The following is a 14,624-nucleotide window of genomic DNA, read 5'->3' on the forward strand; positions in this document are numbered from 1 at the left end:
TCTGGCTATCCGGGAGAATAAATCTGTGTTTGGGTGCCTTTAAGGGAGGAGGGTGACAGTCCAATTCGGTTATGGGAGGCCCAAGCACATTTTTTGCCCAGGCCCTCTGCAGTCTGTGTCCAGCCCTGTACGTCAGCATATAATTTCATCAGCTTGTTAACATATGTGATGTGTGCAAGCCCCTGCTAATAAGTGTATTAAAGAGAACTGGTGTCTAGCTTGTCCAAAACACCCTGCCAGAAATTTAGACTCAACTAATACATAGTATAACCCACATGTGCATTTTAGTGCCTTAAAATCTCTCATTTCTAATGTTTCTTTTTTTTTTTTTTTTTTCTTTAAAAGAAATTATAGAAGGAAATGAGAACATAAACCTAAGGAAAAAGTTTAATTGCATGTATCTTTTTCGTAAGAATCCCTTAGCTACCAGCCGATTCAAAAGATGTAAGAAAGCCATCATTAATTAGAAATTCCCCTGGTGACTTAATAGTTTTCCCTCCAAAGCAGGAAGAATTTTCAATCATTTACCAGTCAGGAATAATTATTCATTCTCAAGAGAGAAACATATTAAGCCTGTGGAACTCTGCAAAAAGTATCACACTATTTAATGTAATATGTTTTTTAAAAGTGAATTAACAAAACAGGTTTTTTAGGGAAACATAGAAGCATCTAGCCTGCTGAAATGTCCCTATAGCCTATGGGGCGTGGAGGATGAAAGTAATTTTTTTTCTTTAGAAAGGTGTAGTTTAATAGATATGTAAAAGAGGCAGTTTGGTGCACTGGGGGCGGGCAACAACCTTCCCTGACGCCAGTATGCCGAACTGTTTCATTTATGCACCATACCACCCTCCCTCATCCGCTTACTAATGAATATTTATATGCTTTCCCTTCAAAGCAACCCTCCAAGTTTGCCCCTTAGTCTTAGGCTTTTTTTTAACTCAGTATGTGCAACAATGACAAAAAGCACAATTGCCAACAAAAGGTATTAGAAGTTTGTCTATACAAGTATAGTTACAACAATATAATTTGAATACATGTTAATGGCCCATTCACTCTACGGATTCTGCAGGGAACCTCTGTCCACGGACTCTGCAATGACCCTCTCCTGCAAAGTCTTTGAATGGGATGACTCATGTGTCTCCGCTCTTTGCACCTCTCTGTTCAAATAATTGACATGTCAATTGTTTGAGCGGAGAGCAGAGGCGGTCGAGCCCTCCCTTTCAAAGACATAGCAGGAGAGATTTGGCGCAGAGTCTGCGGACAGAGGTTCCCGGCAGAACACCTGTGCCGAATCCGTAATGTGAATGGGCCCTTACAAAGAAATATACAAAGAAATAATTTCAGCAAACATAGTTAGTGACTAATAGCCAAAAATAGCCAACAGGAGTGTCACCCTTTCCTTAACCATATCTATCTATCTATCTATATCTCAAAATTGGAAGTTATTACAGCATTTATTTTTCCCTCTATGGACATTTACAGGGTTATAATGGCGTCATCAGCAGCCGGGAACCATGGGTATTAGCGGGCGCGGGTCGTTTGCCGCTCTCAGCTCATTAGCCATTTAAATGCAGCAGGGGCTTGGCGCCACAATAATGCTGATATTAATGCACTTGATTACTATGGGCTCCAGCAGCCCCTTGTAAATGAGCACTGATTTCATGGATCAATGCATACATATGTACTGAGATCAGTGTAGTTAACACCGAAGTCCCCCACAGGCACTTTAAATTCCTGTGGGGAGAAAAAATTTTTATTCATTAATTAAAATTCTATCCTATAATAAAAGTTTGGCACTCCCTTTACCATTAGGTCTAAAAATAAAAAATAAACATGTTTATTATTGTCAAATGCAGAACTATTAAACTAATAACTATCGAAACTATTAAATTAATATTCATTAATTTTAATTCATTGGTCACATCCCAGAAAAATTTGAATAAAAAGTGATCAAAAGCTTGAATATAAACAAGTGTGGTACCCTTAAAAACTACAGATCATGGTGCAAATAATGACGCCTCACAAAGCCCTGTAGTCCGAAAAATAAAAGCGTTATAAGGATCAGAACAGAACAATTTTAACAATTAACGGTTTAATTTTTTTAAAGCAGAACAGTAATATATATATAAATTGTCTATCGTTGCAATTGTACAGACTTGAGGAACATAGATGATGTCAGTTTTACCACATGGTGAACGGCATAAACATGAAACCCACCTAAAGGGGTTAACCCTCTATATTACAGCAATCAATAGCGATTGTGGCAGGTAAGGGTGCATATACAGACAGATTTATCTGACAGATTTTTGAAGCCAAAGCCAGGAATGAATTTGAAATTTCAGTCTTTCCTTTATGACTTGTTCTCTGATTATAGTCTGTTACTGGCTTTGGCTTCAATAATCTGTCATATAAATCTGTGTAAACGCACAGGAGTAATTTGTCAGGTGCCACACCTGTAAGAACTCCGATTGCAACCCCACGAATAAATCGCTGACTGGTTAGCTAAATTAGTATAATTTTATTCATCCCGTTTAGTTATTGGCGTAAACAAACCCAAATGCCAAAACTGCTGACTTTTTGTTAAATGACGTTTTAGAACAAATTATTTAACTGTAAACAAAAAGCTTTATCTACCCCAGATTGGTATCAATAAACTATATATCACAGTGCAAAAAATGACCACTAACAAAGCTCAGTAGACAAAACTGAAAGAAAAAAGATTCAAAACATTATTTTTAAGTTTTTATTTAAAAAAAATATTTAAACCGGGTATTGTTCTAATTAGGGATGGTCCGAACAGAGTTCGGTTCGGGTTCGTACGAACCCGAACTCTCGATAATGATTCACGCTGTCTGCCCGCTCCGTGCAGCGGGTGGATCCAGCGGGAGGACCGCCTGGAAAACTGGGATACAGCCATAGCCATAGGCTGTATCCCAGTTTTCCAGGCGGTCCTCCCGCTGTATCCACCCGCTCTACGGAGACAGACAGCGGGAATCTGATGCCGAGCGTTCGGGTTCATACGAACCTGAACCTCAGAGAGTTCGGGACAATCTCTAGTTCTAATCCTACTAACAGGAAAAATAAAGCGAGTTACCAAGCTTTCTGTGTGCATACTTAGGGGGAGATTTATCAAAGGGTGTAAAATTGGATGTAGACTTGTGCAAACTGGCTGCAGCAACCAATCATAGCTCAGCTTTCAGCTCTGGTGAAAGGAAAGAGGAGCTGTGATTGGTTGCTGTGGCCGGTTTGCACCAGTCTAAATTTTACACCCTTTAATAAATCTCCCCCTTAGAGTAGACAGTGTTCCAATGCGCCAAGTTTATCAATGTGGCTGTTTGATCAATCTGTTGTGTCTGAAGACGGCCGGAAATTTTGGAGAAAGCAAGCAACAACCTGTCAGGTCAGCGCTCGCTTACTCCTCCTTTCCCGCTCATTGTCACCGCTATTACAGGCGGCAACAGGGAGCAGGGAGAAGTGGGGGTCTGTGGGGAGCTATGGGAGGGGTAGCCCAAAGAAGATAGCAGCGGTCTGCCACTGCTATTGCATGGAGCAACAGCCAGTAGACCATCGGTATCATTATCTGCAAAATAGTTCATGCTGAAAGGCAATTAACAGCCGTCATTTTGCATGTTGGCTGAACATTGCGTTTCAGCATGAAACCACATTACTTGCTTAGGCCAATGAGGCATAAGCATGAAACCCTAAGTTTGGATAAAGGTATAGCAGGTACAACCCACTGTAAGGGAGCTGGAATCACAGATAGGTTAGGAAACGCAGATTTGGAAAAATTGGAAAGATAGCCAGTACCAGGTTTTGCAGTAGCGGTCTACATCGGCAGGTATGAGAGCTATCAGGTCCTCCCATATGTTGGGTTTGGATTATTTCAGTCAGTCAGTCATTTTTGGTCAGGGGACGAAGAGATTTCCATTTGCGTAGAATTACAGACGTAGATGCCTGAAGCAAATGGCTGGTTAGGGATTTTTTACATTTAGGTAAGGACATATTGAACATAAACAGTAAAGTTGCTTCAAGTGAGTCAGAAATTGTGGTGTCTGTTACTGTTTTTATAATTTGAAGGAACAATGTCAAACAGGTCTGACAGTAGTATTTAAAAAAATAAGGAAGTGGCATGTGGGGGAAAAGGAAGAGAATTAGAGAAACTTTTAAAGCGACTCCGTACCCACAATCTGTCCCCCCCCAAACCACTTGTACCTTCGGATAGCTGCTTTTAATCCAAGATCTGTCCTGGGGTCCGTTCGGCAGGGGATGCAGTTTATGCCATAACAACGACTTTTAATCCGGCAGCGCTGTGTCTCACGGCCAGGGCTTACATTTGTATATGCATTAGGCTGGCACCACCTCTCCGTCCTTCCTCCCCACCCTCCTCATTATTAGGAATGATCCAGGAACATTTACTGCTGTTTGAGCTTTGCACAGGTGTATTAACGATCCAGCCCATGTTCATTATGCACACACAAGGGGAATAGGAAGCAATCTGCCTGGAGCATTCCTAATGATGAGGAGGGTGGGGAGGAAGGACAGAGAGGTTGTGCCAGCCTAATGCATATACAAATGTAAGCCCTTGCAGTTAGACACAGCACTGCCGGATTAAAAGTTGTTTTTATCACTATATCACCGGGTCTAGCGTTGTTAGGCCTAGGCACAGAGGACTTCTCCAAACCTGATTTAACGATTGCTTTACATCTCCTAATGGCCACTCGTAACTGCATTGCAAAAAAGTGGAAATCAGTGGAACTGCCTACAATAGCAGAGATTTTGAATGCTGTTAACTATAACTACCAAATGGAAATAGCAATAGCCTCTCGTGTGAGCTCTCCTGTAATGGTGCAAAAGAACTGGAGACAGTGGGCCCCTTTCTTTGCTGCTAATGTACGCACAGCAGTAAACTTGAGAGCAAATACAACCGCAACTGTATTTATCCCCACATAGGTAAGGTTTTTGGTTACCCACTGTTGGTCCCCCGCCCCTAGGTAGAGGAGTACTCATGTGTAGAAAATACGCACCACTCCCCCTCGTTCTTTGCTAGTGACCTTTCTAAGACTTGTGACCATGTATCTTTGCTCGGAATGGCTCTACAGGACGGTTTTGTTTTGTTTTAGTTTTGCTTTAGTTTCGTTCTCGGCCATAGTTATAACTCGGATTGGGTTTTTCTTGTGTTCTTATTTATGGTAAACTCTATGGGAGGCATTTATTAAGTCCGGCGTTTTTTACGCCGGACGTAAAAATGCCCCCGCAGCTCCCGCGCTACGGAGATTTATGTAGAGGCGGACTGCCTCTACATAAATCCCGTGAGCGCCGTTGCGCACCGCCGAAAACCTACGCCAGCTGAGGACTGGAGTAGGTTTTCGGCGTACATTTTGGCGGAACGGATGATAAATCGCGCGGACTCTGAGTCCGCGCCCTCCGTTCCGCCCACTCTCCGCCCCTTTTCCGCCCCCTTTCCGCCCCCTGGCGTACTCGGCGGAAAGTGCCGATTTGCGAATATTTTATTCGCAAATCCGCCATTTTTGCTTAAAAAAAGACGCAAATCGGCACTTTCCGCCGAAAATCAGCCATTCGCCGGATGATACATGTGGCCCTATATGTTACTTTATCGCAACTCTGTATCATTTTCCTGATGATAGTTGCTGTACACTGTTTGACAACAGAAACGTTGCATCTTGTACTCATTTTGTAAAACTGTAAAAATTTTATAAAAGAATGAATTATTAAAAATGAAAAAAAAAAAAAAGCATTAGGCCCCATTCACACGTCCATGTCAGTTTTTACTGTCAGGAAATTCTGATCAGGAGGCCTCAAATGTCATCAGTAAAGTATCAGTATTTTCTGACAGTAATCCGTTTTTACCTTCAGGAAACCATCAGGAAAAGCCGTCAGGATTTCCTGATCAGAAGAAAAAATAGGACATGATAGGAGATGTGGTTCTGCAAACTGGAAGGTCACAGCTTGCAGAAGTACAACTCCCATCATGCCCTGACCTGACAGCAGGGCATGATGGGAGTTGTACTTCTGCAACCTGGATGGCCACAGGCTGCAGAAGTGTAACTCTGACCTGCCGCTGTCCCTGAAGGTCCGGGGGGGAGACGGGGTGACGCTGAAGGTCTGGGGTGGGTGCAGGATGCCGCTTAAGGTCTGGGGGGGGGGGGGGCACCGATCGGGCGGCAGGGAGCTGTGCTGAGAGGCTCTCAACCAATCCGGAATCCTGGTGACTTTCCTGATGTACAGTGCTTCCGGCGCTCCCAAAGACTACTGTTGGGTCGTCAGGGCTGGAATTACCGACAAAAATTGGACATGTCCTATTTTTTCCGGAACAGACACCTTTCCGGAAAAATCCGGAAGGGTGTCCGTGACCAATTAAAGTCTATGGGTCCGGACCGACTTCTCTGTCGGTTACAGGCTCAACGGTAGAGACGCGCTGCATCTCAATGGGGAGGGTGCAGCCGTGCTGGGGGAGAAGATGGCTAAGAGGTTGGAGGAGTGTTTAAACTAGGGACCGGGAGGGGGGGGCAACTATAATACAGTAAGTGAAGACAGAGTAGAAGGAGAGTTGGGCCTACATTATGGAACTTAGGGTGGGGCTGTGGGAGGGGATAGTCACTAGTGACAAAAGGAAAGGGAATATGGACAAACATATTAAATGTATGTATACAAATGCTCGAAGCCTCACTAATAAAGCTGAGGAATTAGGACTCATAATGGTAGAAGAGAAATACAATATAGTGGGGATAAGCAAGACATGGCTGGATGAGAGCTATGACTGGGCCGTTAATATCCAGGGTTACAGTCTATTCATAAATGACCATAAAAATAAGAAAGGGGGAGGGGTCTGCCTATATGTTAAATACTGCCTTAAGCCCTTCTGCGGGAGGATATAAGTAATGATAATGTAGAGTCTCTTTGGGTAGAAATAAGGCGAGGGATGAAGAATAAAAAAACTCTTTATATATATATATATATATATAGTGAGTTATAAATCTCCAAGTATAATGGAAGAAGCAGAAAATCTCCTTAGAAGACAAATAGATGTGGCAGTGAAGTAGGGCTGGGCGGTATACCGCGAAAATACCGATACCGTCACTGGGCCAGGACGGTATGTGCGGTATTTTCTGGATTCCCTGTCTTCCCAGCGCTGCCTAATTGCTGCCCGGACAATGCGGCATTTGGAATAAACTATTCTGCTGCTGGGGGAGGGGGGACCTTGAAGCAGTCTCTAATTAATAATGTGCTTGGCCAGCCAATCCCCCCCTAAACCCGTATTGCGTCACCCACGTACCTCCTCTGCAGCCCTCCTTTTTATTGGCTGTGCTCTCCTCTCGGCACTTTCCTGTGTCACAAGCGGTAAGATGGCAGCCGCTTCTCATCCAGGCCCGGCCCCTGTGTAGTGATAACAGCCTGGGGGTCCATGGGTGCAGTAGCGTTTGGTGCCGGACTGCCGGTGGTATGCGGGTGAGGGGCCGGCGCTGTACTGTACACTATCGATCTGGATGGAAGCTGCACCCAGGCCCCCTGTGTAGTGATAACAGGCTGTAACCACCACACAGGGGGCCTGGGTGCACGCTGACAGTGCAGCAGCAGTACAGCGCCGGCCTCACCCGCATACCACCGTGGCCGGGTGGAGAGGTGGAGGCTGGAAAGCTGATTTTCCGATTTACCTCCCGAGCCAGGGTGCACATATACTGGTGCAGGGCAAGGGATGGAAGATCCTGCTGCGGGGGGCTGAAGAGGAAGGCTGGAGAACTGACAGGCTGCGCACAGGCGGCAGCTCCCCCTCCAGTGTGAGCTCAGCGGTGCTGCTGCCGGGCGGCTCACTCACTTCTCATAGCTTCGCTGGAAGCTGCACGGTGAGCTCTGCTGCACACACAGTTGGGGTCAGGTATGGGTCGGCACATCCTCGCTTAACTGGCCACCGCACTCTGTCCCGCACAGGAGTCCTCGGCGCCTCCTTATCATTTGTCAGTTCTGGAAGCAGCCGTGTGTGACGCTCTGCCCGGGACACAGATATATGTGCTACATCACTGAGTGACAGGGGCCGAGGATTCCTGTGCGGGAGAGAGAGAGAGAGAGAGAGAGAGAGAGAGAGAGAGAGAGAGGTGTCTGGTGGGGGGAGGATGTGCTGACTTATACCTGACCCCCTGCAGCCACTCAGTGACTGGGGGTAGATAGATAGATAGATAGATAGATAGATAGATAGATAGATAGATAGGAGTCCTATCTATGTGTCTCCTATCTATCATCCACCTATCTATCATCCACCTATCTATTTATCTATCAGAATATATACTGTGGAGATAGATAGATAGATAGATAGATAGATAGATAGATAGATAGATAGATAGATATAGCAAACAATATAGGCAGCACACTAAATGAACTGTGGCTGCCAGCATATGAATCCCAGACCTTGGACCAAGTCAGCTAGTAAAAAATACTCTGCAGCACTCCGATGGTAATACAAACGTGGATTTATTCCATATAACAATATGCAGCAAACTTCACAAGTAATACAGAATGTTTTAGCATCTCCTATGCCATTTTTAAGTGGCACTTGAAAATGGCGTAGGAGATGCCAAAACATTCTGTATTACTTGTGAAGTTTGCTGCATATTGTTATATGGAATAAATCCACATTTGTATTACCATCGGAAAATGGGGTTTTCAAAAGGGGTGTGGCTTTTAAAAGGGGCATGTCATAATTATCGTTCGATTTATCGTTACCGCGGCTACATGTACGATAAACCGCGATATTGATTTAGGCCATTATCGCCCAGCCCTACAGTGAAGCAGAGTGAAGTTATTATTATGGGGGACTTTAACAACCCAAATATAAACTGGAAAGCATAAACCTGCAACTTCAGCACGGGAAGTGGGTTTTTGGAAATAGTAAAAGATAATTACCTTTCCCAACTAGTACAGGAACCAACAAGAGGGGGGGGGGGGCATTTCTGGACCTGATCTTAACCAATAGGGTAGACAGAATCTAAAAAATAGAGGTGGGGGTCACTTAGGTAATTTTGACCATAACATAGTAAGGGCTTCAAATCTTTGGCAGATAATCTGTCAGATAATCTTTCTGTGTAAAAGGGCCCTTAGTTTTCAAGTATCCTTTAATAAAATGATTAGAAGAGGGGCTACAAAAACATTAAATTTCAGGAAGGCTAATTTCCAAAAACTAAGAGGACCTAGGGGACAAAGACTGGGACAATGCCTTCAGAAATAAAAGTACACAAGAGAAATGTGACATATTTAAGAGAATCCTGGGTAAATTGCGTGAACGACAAATACCATATGGGAAAAAAGTAGTAGAAATAGGAGAAAACCAATGTGGTTAACTACAGCTGTAAGGGGTGCAATAAATGATAAGAAACAAGCATTCAGACTACTAAAACAAGAAGGTAGTGGGGAAGCATTGATTGACTATAGACATAAAAATAGAATGTGTAAAAACAAATAAAATAAGCAAAAATTGCAACAGAAAGAAGGATTGTCACAGAAAGTAAAATGAATCCCAAAATGTTCTTCACCTATATAAATAACAAAAGACTTAAAACTGAAAACGTTGGCCCCCTTAAAAATAATCTGGGTGTAATGGTGGAGGGGGAAGAGGAAAAGACCAATCTACTACATATATTCTTCTACTGTATTCACAGAGGAGAATCCCATAACAGACGACATGACTAGGGATAATGTAAATCCTCCCATAAATCTCACCTGCCTAACACAACAAGAAGTGGGGCGACGCCTTAAAAACATTAAAATCCATAAGTCACAGGGCCCAAAAGGTATCCATCCTAGAGTTTTGCAAGAATTAAGTACTGTGTTAGGCAGACCGTTATTCCTAATATTTAAAAATTCAAAAATGACAGGGATTGTTCCACAGGACTGGCGCATAGCTAATGTGGTACCAATATTCAAGAAGGGGTCAAAGAGTGATCCTGGAAACTATAGCCCTAAAGTCTAAAATCTATAGTGGGTAAAGTATTTGAAGGATTTGTAAGAGATGCTATACTGGAGTATCTTAATGAAAATGATCTTATGACGCAGCACCAGCATGGATTTATGAGGGATTGGTCCTGTCAGACTAATCTGATCGGCTTCTATGTGGAAGTCAGTAATAGACTGGACCTGTGGAAGTCAGTAATAGACTGGACCTGGGGGAGGCTGTGGATGTTGTGTATCTGGACTTTTCAAAAGGCATTTGATACTGTGCCGCATGAAAGGTTGCTCTACAAAATGAGGATGCTAGGACTGGGGGAAACATATGCAAATGGATAAGTAACTGGTTGAGTGATAGTCAGGGTAGGGTAGTCATTGATGGAGCATATTCCGATTGAGTTTTAGTTACTAGTGGGGTACCACAGGGGTCAGTGTTGGGTCCACTTCTTTTTAATATTTTTATTAATGATCTTGTAGAGGGGCTACAGAGTAGAATCTCCATTTTTTGGGGTAAAGTAATCACCACAGAGGAGGATATCATATTAGATTACAGAGGGATTTGGAGAAGCTGGAGGCTTGGGCGGTGAAATGGCAAATGAAGTTTAACGTGGATAAATGTAAGGTTATGCATTTGGGCCGCAGAAATAATTAAGTACAGTTATGTCCTAAATAAAAAAAACACTGGGTAAAACTGCTTCTGAAAAGGACCTGGGGGTATTGGTGGACAGTAAACTCAACTTTAGTAATCAGTGCCAGGCAGCAGCTGCCAAGGCTAATAGAATAATGTGATGCTTCAAAAGAGGCATAGATACTAAAGATGAGAACACAGTTTTGCCTCTTTGTTAATCACTGGTCAGACCACACATGGAATACTGTGTACAGTTTTGGGCACCGGTATATAAGAAGGACACAGCTGAACTGGAGCGGGTGCAGAGGAGGGCAACAAAGGTCATTAAGGGAATGGGTGGGTTACTGTACCAAGACAGGTTATCAAGAAAAAAAGACATCTTAGGGGCGATCTGATTACAATGTACAAATATATGAATGGACAGTACAGAGATCTTTGTAGTGATCTTTTTACTCCTAGGTCAGTAACCATGACAAGGGGGCATCCTCTACATCTAGAGGAAAGATTTCAGCATCGACGCAGGTTCTTTACTGTACGAGCGGTAAGACTGTGGAACTCTCTGCCACACGATTCATTAAATAAGTTCAAGAGAGGCCTGGATGCTTTTCTTGAAAAACATAAAATTACAAGTTATGGGCATTAGATTTTCGGTGATACGTTGATCAGAGAATTATTCTGATTGGAGCCGGGAAGGAAATTTCCCTGTGATGGGACAATTGTCATCTGCCTCAAAGGGGTTTTTGCCTTCCACTGGATTGACACAGTAGGGTTTCCCTAGGTTGAACTTGATGGACTCTTGTCTTCTTTCAACCTTATCTACTATGTTACTATGTTATGTCACTCTGTCCACTTTTCGCTGCTGTCAGTGTTCCAGCAACATCTGCTTACGTGCCATTCCTACCAGTAATGGCCGCTGAGGATATCCTATACTGTCTATGCTAAGTGGCCATTTCCAGTTCGAGCAGCATCAGATGTTGCTGAAACACGGACAGCAGCAGACAGCGGGTTGCATGAGAAACAGAAGCTCCGGTGAAGCCAGAGAGGATAAGTATCAGTGTTAAATGAGCACTAAAATGCTTGAGTGCTTATTAATCTAGTCAAGCATTTTTCCACGGTCAAGGGATCAACTCAAGAAATAAACCCTATTAAAATCAATGGGAGATTTTAGCATTTAACCAGGTTGAATGCTTAGCAGAGGGGAGGGTGCCAAGTTAACATATTAAAATTTTTGTTCTAATTTTTTAAACGAAATAAACAAAAATTAGAATGAAAAAATAAAACATATGAGTCTATGGTTTTAATATGTCTTGCAGGAAGCATTTTTTCACTAAAATTTTTGTATATTTCACTTTAACATTGTTTCAAGGGATGAAATATACAAAAAGAAAAAAGAAAAATTAAAAAGAAAATTAAATAGTTTACTGCAGCGGGCATGTAATATAACTGACAGCCGCCAGATATTGAAAGTGTATGGCCCCCTTTACCCGAACACCACAAGGTGCTTGGTCGAGCAATGAGCTCACTGGAGCACTCTGATACTCGATTGAGCACTATGCTTGCTCAACACTAGTAAGTATTCATCACTGTCATGTCCCCTGCAGCCTCGGCAGCATCCCCAATTAATCCCAGACAACTCCTTTAATTAAAGCACAGTGTGAACTCAGATTATGTTCTTGTCCTTGGCAAATCAACTGTGTTTTTTGTAAACAATTTTTATCCAACTGGTGGCTTCAGTCAGAATTTAGGAATCTACACAGAATGCCCAATGTGAATATGGTATTAAAGTGCAACAAGACCAAAGCAAAAGTAAATCATAACACCGGAATCATGTGCCAATATCTGGGATATTTTTAAAGGGGTTATCCAGTGCTAATAAAAAAACATGGCCACTTTCTTTTCGAGACAACGCGACTCTGGTCTCCAGTTCAGGTGCGGTTTGCATTTAAGCTCCATTCACTTCAATGGAACTGAGCAGCAAAATCCCACCCAAGCTGGAGAAAAGAGTGGGGCTGTCTCTGGAAGAAAGTGGCCATGTTTTTGTAGCGCTGGATAACCCCTTTAAGTGCACTTCGGCACCTTTCACTTCTCCTTTTTTAACAAAGACATGCCTCTTTCTTAGACTATGCAAAGTCTCTAAAAAGCATAACAAATATGTTGTAAGCCATGTAAGACATTTTTGGTGCACATGACACCAGTAAATCTGCCCCAATGTCTTCAAAGATCAAGTTATCTAAATACATTACATTATGATGTTTTTTGTATTAACCCTTGTTTAGCAAAACTTAAAGCCAGGAACAACTACATTTTCCTAAATATTGCTAAATATACAGTATTAGGCTATGTTCACACAACGTATTGGACACGGAATGGCCGGTCTCTAAAAAGATCATCCCGTCTGGTACTGCAGCCGCAAAGTTCTGATGCGGGCGCATCCGTGCGCGCCAGCATCAGAACTCCCCACAGCACACTATGAAGCTTGCTTCATAGTGTGCACTGACATGGCTTTCTATGGCCGCTATTCACTAAAGAGCGGCCACAGAAAACTGCCATGTCCGTTCTTTGCGACGCCACAAGCGATCCCATAGAAGATAAGGTAATGTATATTTCCGTAAAAAGTATGGCCGTTGTTGCCGATTTCAACAACGGCCGTACTTTTAGAAAAATATACCTTGTGTGAACATAGCCTAACACTGATACATAGATATGTGATAAATATATATATGGAAAAAGACTCCAATGAGCATTCAAAACATTGTGCATTAACACCACTTCATTTTGATTTATTCAAGAATGCTGCGGTAATCCTATTTTTGCATAGCTAGAGTCTCCTGTGGTCACATAGGGGCACTTCGCTAGGCACCACTTCAACGATATCGGAGTACTGCATTCATTTTTTGACTAGATAGATAGAGCTGGCAACTTTACTTTGAGTGCACAGTACGATGAAAGCTGAGAGAAATTTTTAATTGACCTGTTTTTCATTTTCATCTTCCAGCCTCAGTCTGTCCTCTATGCAGTTTCTGGCCTGAAGGAATGCCTTTCTCTGGGCCCTTTCTGTCAAAATCCGCACAAAGACCCCGGACAAATTTACACTGACAAAAAGAATAGTATTGGCCACAAGCTGAAAAAAAAACAAAGAGTTATTATTAGCCTTGTGAATTATAAGACAAAGTTTTGTGAAAATGAATTTACATTTCAACACCATTTTAGTAGTCAAGAGTACATATATTACAATTAAATACCCAGACTATTCAGGTCTACAAATTCAGGAGACAACGGCCATTCTTTTCACTTAAAACAACAGCCGTTGTTTTCTGAATTCACTATAGCCGCAGATTCACACAATGCATTGAACTAAAGCCGTTGTTCAACAGTGGCTGTTGAAATAATGTTAATGGTCTATTTTCTACGGCCATAGTTGCACGAACAACAGCCGTCGTTTATAGTCGGTCGCACACATAATTCTTTTTTTAACCGCCCTTTCCGAGTAAAGTCTAGGGACCTTTTTCAATTAGATACACCCAAAAGGGATTATTAGTAAAATAATGGGGGGGGGGGGGATTTATCAAAGAGTGTAAAATATAGACTGGTGTAAACTGCCCATAGCAGCCAATCACAGCCCAGCTTTCAGCTCTAGTAAAATGGAAGAGGAGCTGTGATTGGTTGCAGTGGGAAATTCACACCAGTGTATATTTTACACTATTTGATAAAAATGGGCCAATGTTCCTATGGCTGATATTGCGATGTCAGCTAATGGAACATGCTAATCATTGAACGTTATTTAACCCTCAATACAACAGATGATTCAAACAATGGCCGATGTTTTTACAGCATTACAATTAATGAGAATAATATGGTTCTCCATGTTGCCCATAGCAACCAATCACAGCTCAGTTTTCATTTTACCAAAGCAATATGAGAAATGAAAGTTGAGCTATGATTGGTTGCTTTGAGCAACAAAGAGACTTTCTATATGACATAAGTAAATCTCCCTAAGTTGATAAAAGTATCAACAGATCTATTAACTAAAATTATAAAAAAC

The 14,624-nt window shown here is 42.4% G+C and overlaps 1 protein-coding gene across 1 annotated transcript in view; it reads right to left on the reverse strand.

The window, feature by feature from the left end:
* ADCY1 (adenylate cyclase 1) overlaps positions 1-14,624 on the reverse strand; it is a 240,049-nt gene that overhangs the window by 179,018 nt on the left and 46,407 nt on the right. The window contains exon 2 of the mRNA XM_069959698.1: positions 13,554-13,703. Coding sequence (XP_069815799.1) covers positions 13,554-13,703 — 150 coding nt within the window. The remainder of the gene's footprint in view (positions 1-13,553; positions 13,704-14,624) is intronic.

The sequence above is a fragment of the Dendropsophus ebraccatus genome, chromosome 2, assembly GCF_027789765.1.
Source record: "Dendropsophus ebraccatus isolate aDenEbr1 chromosome 2, aDenEbr1.pat, whole genome shotgun sequence".
NCBI classification, from domain to species: domain Eukaryota; kingdom Metazoa; phylum Chordata; class Amphibia; order Anura; family Hylidae; genus Dendropsophus; species Dendropsophus ebraccatus.